Source organism: Notamacropus eugenii (genome assembly GCF_028372415.1).
Source record: "Notamacropus eugenii isolate mMacEug1 chromosome Y unlocalized genomic scaffold, mMacEug1.pri_v2 SUPER_Y_unloc_1, whole genome shotgun sequence".
Classification (NCBI taxonomy): domain Eukaryota; kingdom Metazoa; phylum Chordata; class Mammalia; order Diprotodontia; family Macropodidae; genus Notamacropus; species Notamacropus eugenii.
The window spans coordinates 941,761-947,760 of record NW_027325109.1 but is presented as its reverse complement, the minus strand read 5'-3'; the positions used below and the strand labels follow the sequence as shown (position 1 = coordinate 947,760).

The 6,000-nt window shown below is 32.4% G+C and overlaps 2 protein-coding genes across 8 annotated transcripts in view; both read right to left on the bottom strand.

Moving 5' to 3' along the window:
- Positions 1–750, bottom strand: LOC140516967 (sex-determining region Y protein-like). Its single transcript, XM_072627822.1, has one exon. The coding sequence runs from the start codon at positions 670–672 to the stop codon at positions 91–93; it is 582 nt and encodes a 193-aa protein (XP_072483923.1). The 5' UTR covers positions 673–750; the 3' UTR covers positions 1–90.
- A 4,947-nt stretch (positions 751–5,697) lies between these two features.
- The window catches only part of LOC140516966 (E3 ubiquitin-protein ligase HUWE1-like), a 98,601-nt gene continuing 98,298 nt past the window's right edge, over positions 5,698–6,000 (bottom strand). For all 7 annotated transcript variants that reach the window (XM_072627814.1, XM_072627818.1, XM_072627817.1 and 4 more), the window contains one exon: positions 5,698–5,928. In XM_072627814.1, coding sequence (XP_072483915.1) covers positions 5,826–5,928 — 103 coding nt within the window. In that variant the 3' untranslated portion in view covers positions 5,698–5,825. The remainder of the gene's footprint in view (positions 5,929–6,000) is intronic.

Here is a 6,000-nt window from a genome sequence, read left to right as displayed (position 1 = left end):
TATACAAAATATGGAAAGTAAAATATAAAATTTTAAAAATTCAAAATTAATGCAATATGCATGTCCTGAAGTTGTTGGACTTTCAAAAATTTAGAAACTGTCATTCGTTTCAGGTTTCACATATGAGTTGGTGTTATTTACCCCAGTCCAGGGACTTTGAAAACAGCCACTTTGAAATGACGAACTTTGTTTATTTTCTTGTTCAGGCAGGTTTGTATTAATCCAGTTGTCCAGGCACATCACATGCGTATGGTTGAAACTGCAGCTTTCTGGAACCAAAGTATTATTTTCATGGTTTTGAGGCAAGTTTTCTTGTTGTTTTTGTGAATCTGCCACGCTTGTCCAGTGATTTTTGTGAAATTTCTTCCGACGGGGCTGATATTTGTAATCCGGAAATTCTTCCCTGTGTTTAGCGCGTAACCTTTCAGCCTCATCAATGAACGGTTGCTTTTCGTTGTCAGGCAGCATCTTCCAAGTAAAACCCAAGTGTTTACTAATTTCTGAATTATGCATTTTGGGATTCTCCAGAGCCACCTTGCGCCGCTGACTCCGAGACCATATCATAAAAGCATTCATAGGCCTCTTCACTCTACTTGACCCACTTTTCACGGACTCAAATACCTGCAAATCACCTTCCACAAAAGGGCTTTTTACATTCAAGAAGCCATACATAGCTGTTTAGCAATTCTATAGTTTCCTCACTGACAGAAAAAACAAAATAAACCACACTAACGTTTTACTATTGTTAATACAAACTGTATATCTTTTCACCCTTTTCACCTTGCCTCTTTTATTTTCACACACGCAGAAAATACACATTTTAACAACTCAAAAACTCACTTAACCCCACCCCATAAAAAAATCCAAACCAATCTTATGCTCCTCCATTCACAATTGGCTATTAACCCCATTTTTATTCATGAGGAAACAGTGTATTTACAGAAAAAAAGCAATGAAAATAACCTAAATCCTTTCAAAAAACACCTCATATTTTATAATAAAAAATAAAATTGAAAAATTTTAATTTATTACCAAATATCTTAAAATAAAGAAAATACATATTTATAATTCCCCCCACATGCAATCCCAAAAGACTAAAAATAAAAAATTTTACACCCCATTCAAAAAACCTTTCCTACCAATCATTTGTAACCTTTGAAATAAACTCACACAAGAATTAAGTAAAAACTTCAAAATATTTACAAATCTTAAATTATTAAAAATCACTAAATTAAATTCTCATCCCAAAATCTCTGCATATATTCTATTTATAAAAAAAATTATTAAAACTCGACCACTTTAAAACATATAAAAAGGGAATTTGAGCCTGAAAAATGAATTTCCCTTAAAAATATCATCATTTTAAAAATGGAAACATGTAATCCTTATTTTTCAATTTCCTCTTACACAAACTCAACTTAATAATAAAAGAAAACCATTTACACTTATAAAAAAACACTTAAAGTTAACCTCCCAACATTGGAAATGTTTTATTACTCGCTTTGTTTTTTACTTCATTCCCTTTTAAAAAAATAAATGCATTCACACATTTCTTTTGAAATAAGAATTTCTAAAACTTTTAATTTCAAATCTACAGAATGCAAAAATAAGTTCCATATAAAATACACTCCCAAATCTAAAATAAATAATAATTAACCAAAAATTTGAAACAAAAATTAATCTATCTTAAACCAATATAATTTTAAAAATAGGGAGTCTATTTATTTTTCTAATATTGAACATGCCCTTCATTTTTACTATAAATTCATCCTGGTTGTGGTATATGATCTTTATGATAAATTGCTGTAGTCTTCTTACATTCATTAGGTTTTTTTTCAATTTATGAAAGGTTTTAGAAATACATTTTGTTGCTAATTAGTTTCAGTTATGTCTAGCTCTTTGTGACTTTAGGATTTTGGCAAAGATGAGGAAGGGATTTATCATTTCTTTCTTCAGATCATTTTTGTAGTTAACTGGGGCAAATGGTTACATGACTTGCCCAGGTTCACACAGGACATCTTCTGGCCACACCCCCTAGCGGCCTGGTTTATTATAATACAAATATGTAAACAAAATTTAAAATTTTATAATGTAGTTTGAAACGAGAAGCAGAAGTCAATTTTGAAATCTCTACCCATGTTTAATTTGCTTTACAGTCTATTTAATTTTCTCTTTACCTCTTCACTAGAAACTGAAAAGATGGTGTGGGTGTATATGAAAGTACGTGGTGATAGTCTTGCATGAGTCACTCACAGTAATTCTCTACTTCATGTGGTCCTTTCAAACTATTTGCCCAGTCATTTCCTTTATTCTCTTATTCCCTTTTTCTTTGCCCCTTTACTCCTGTTTCTTCCCCTGACCTTTTTCTCCTCCTCGGATTAAAAAGTTTTTTATTTTACCTTCCTTGTTTACTTGAAGTTCACAAAAGTAGAATTCTTTAATATAAGACTTATCCCTATCATAAAATCTATTTGAATGTCTGAGAACCCCAAAATACAGGAGGGTAATTATTAGTCATTTATTATTTATTTATTACATTTATTAACCTCTTCCTCTCTCATTAAGTAAACACATAAAATTTTGTCTCTAGGAAAAGAACCTTTCAGTAGAGTAATGATTATATTTTATCAAATAATGTAACTCTTTATTGGTTATATTTTCTATGGCATCGTACCCTTCTTCTCCAGTTGTGATTTTGAATACTTAAGATAGAATGTGTCAGCACCACTAGCCTCCCAAATGATAAGTATAAGTTTAATGACACAGCAGATATTTTCAATACCCTTTTTCTCTGGTAAGTCATTTTCTCATGTTCTTTCTCTCCCAAGAAAATTTTGATAAGATGCCTAGCAGAGGGACCCATTAAAGCTTATTAAAAAAGGGCAGGGAATAAGATATATTTACACATACGAATACATTAATAACAACATTACTAATAATTAATAAGGTTGCTTTTATTCACTTCTATAGAAATAAACACATTATCTTAGTGTTACTGTAGTTTTCTTTCTCTGTTCTAGTACTCTCAAGGTGAAATTGTTCTTCTGGAAACATCTTTGAAGACAAAAAGTGGGGACAAATGTAAGATTTGAAATAATCCAAATGAGGATTTTCTTCTACACTTTACAGCAAGCAAAGAGATAGTAAATAATGAAGAGAGATGATATCACAGGCAATCAGAGAAAGCAAGGAAGAGGAAGGAGAAAAGGCTAAATAAATCCCATATAACTGCTGCCATCCTTAGTATTAGCATCTGTAAAATAAAAAATCTTTCCTAGCATCGTAAGGATCACATTAGTTAACATAAAGTGCTTGTTAATAGCACAGTGTCATATTTCACTGACAAAGAACTTTCATTATTTCAGTCATAAAGTAGGTAATCATTTGACATGTCTCAATGACAAATTTCTTTTTTTTAAAAGGTAGAGAAACCAGTAAGACAAATGTATGGTTTTTAATCTGATTCATATAAGCAACAAGAAACTTGGAGAAAACTACCACTCAATCCTAGAATTTTCAAAAGAATGAAGATGAAATGCAGTATTAGCAAATTTTTAATTAAAAGGGACCAGAAAAAAAAGGATGGGATTTCATGGATTAAAATTACATAAGGCAACTAGAACATGTATATAAAGTCATGTAAGCCACTTAAGATTTGCCTCAAAAGATGTTCCTTACCCAAAGGGAAACTATACTCATATTTGAAACCTGGTTATTGGAACTTGCCATTTTTAGATGCTATGGGACTATTAAGTGACTATTTTGAGTCTAACTCTGGGTATGGGTAGCAAGAAAGGAGATCTGAGCCTCCAATACATGATAGCTGTAAGCTGGTGAGATGCTGCTATGAACTGCCTAGGTGATCTCAAGGGAGGGGTGGGACAGCGGCTGTTCAGGACGGGCTGAGGTAGGATTCTCCTGACTCAATTTCCCTACTGACATTTGACAGACTTTAAGCCTGACTGAATGCAAGTGGATAATCTAATCCTGCCTTGAATTGACATGAAGTTGGGCAGACATTGTATCCCTGCAATGTCCCTACTCTTGGTGGCAATTTCCTATAGTCAAAATGTTTGTAAGCTTAATACCAGATCTATTCAATTATAGATTATGGGTAGGGGAACATCCGAGGTTGTCTAAAATTAAGCTATTAGGCTTAGGACTTTAAACAAACAACATTAAGTTAGGGTCCTTTAATTCTTAGTAATACTGTGGAAACAATTAGGTTAAGACCTTGTGAAGTTAGCAACATAAAATATTATCTGTGTCTCAGTTGGCTAATGTTTAAAAAAAAAAAAAATTCTTTTGTGGTCCATATTGTAAGTGCTTTAAAAAGATGTATCAAAAGTCTGAATTGCTTTATCTGTTATAAACTGTGCTAAAAATTAAAAAAAAAAGTTACATAAGCAAGCCCCAAACTGAAAGAGTAAAGAATTGTAAAGGTTTATTTTCTAAGAAGATAGGTTATGGTTTTAAAATGACATGTAGAAGTCATGCAATAGGAGAAATGATGCTTGTTAACAGCCATATTTTAGGCTGCAAAGGGTAAAATTTGATCAAAAGTACTTAATAGCTTTGTGACCCTAGGCAAGTCTTTTTCCTTGTTTGCCTGTTTCCTCATCTACAAAATGAACTGGAGAAGAAAATGGTAAATCAATTTATTATCTCAAATAGGGTCAACTGAAAAAACAAAATACTGAATAAATGATTGGAAAACAGCTTTGGGAGGTAGTGGTTGGGAGGAAGCTATCTCTACAAGAAAGTCAACAGCAAAAAGATAGTATCTACACACAGTTCAACCCAGTTTTGTTTGGAGGAATTGTTATGCAACACTATTATTTTAGCATTCTCTTCCTAATTTTAAGAACAAAAACTTAGAATTTTAAACAGTAGAAAGAACACAAGGCAAATAAATCACAATCAAATGATTAAATCCTAATTTGGCATTTTTTCTTCCTTCAATTTTTAAGTATTTTTTCCTTCTGTACAAGGTGTGGTTTGGCTCCAGTTCATTGTCAAAAAACATTCTTTTCAAGATAAGAATTTTTTTGCTATTTGGAGGAGTCAGTACCTATTTTTGAGATACTGCCAGATCCCTGCATCCAACTGATGAAAGATTCTCCTGTCCCAAGGACATTGTAAGCATGGAAAAAGGGTGGAGAAATGAATTCTTTTGTAGTTCAACATCTATTCAGTGTTTTAGATTATCTTCCTTCCACCCCCCATTAAAAAAAATTACTTACAAAAAAACAAAGTTCAAAGAATCCTACCTTCTAATTCAAAGCTGGGTATAAGTGGAAAGAAAAAGAACAGCTTTATACAAATGTCTTACATTTTAAACTTTATCTCCATACCACTGCTGCTAATTTTCCCTTTTACTAAACTTGTATATTTACACAATCAAGAAACTGAGCTTTGTGAACAGAAAATTATGTATATATACACATGAATTAAGGATTATAGTTCTCTCATATATGCAAACACAATTTTCCTATGTATGTAATATTAAAAATTAATTTTTTTCCCCTTCCATATTCAAAATGTCAATCCTTCAGAATCTGGGGTACCTGACATTTATCTAAAAAGAATCTCAGATATTTCTGATGATGAGTTTTTTCCTTTCTCATAACTGAGTTTAGGGGGCTGGCACACACAGGAAGGTAAAGAGCTGAAAGGAAAGTGGAACATACACAAAGATAACTTTGTTTAATTTATTTATTGGTTACGCTTTCTTCTGTGGTCTCTGTGTTTTGGAATAAAGGGGTTTTTTTTTAGGGGGAATGTCCCCCTTTTATTCTTTCCTTCCCCAAGCCTGAGAGTAGAAATTATGCTAGTCCAAAACCCTCTGAGCACTCCTGTATAGCCAACAGCAGCATATGGCATAACTTCTCATAGTTTTCATAAGCAGGTAGGTCCAGTTGATTAAAACTAGGAAAAGAGATGAGAACATAAATAAAGACAACGTTAGAATGTTGAGTAGATGAATTGCTGACTCTTTTC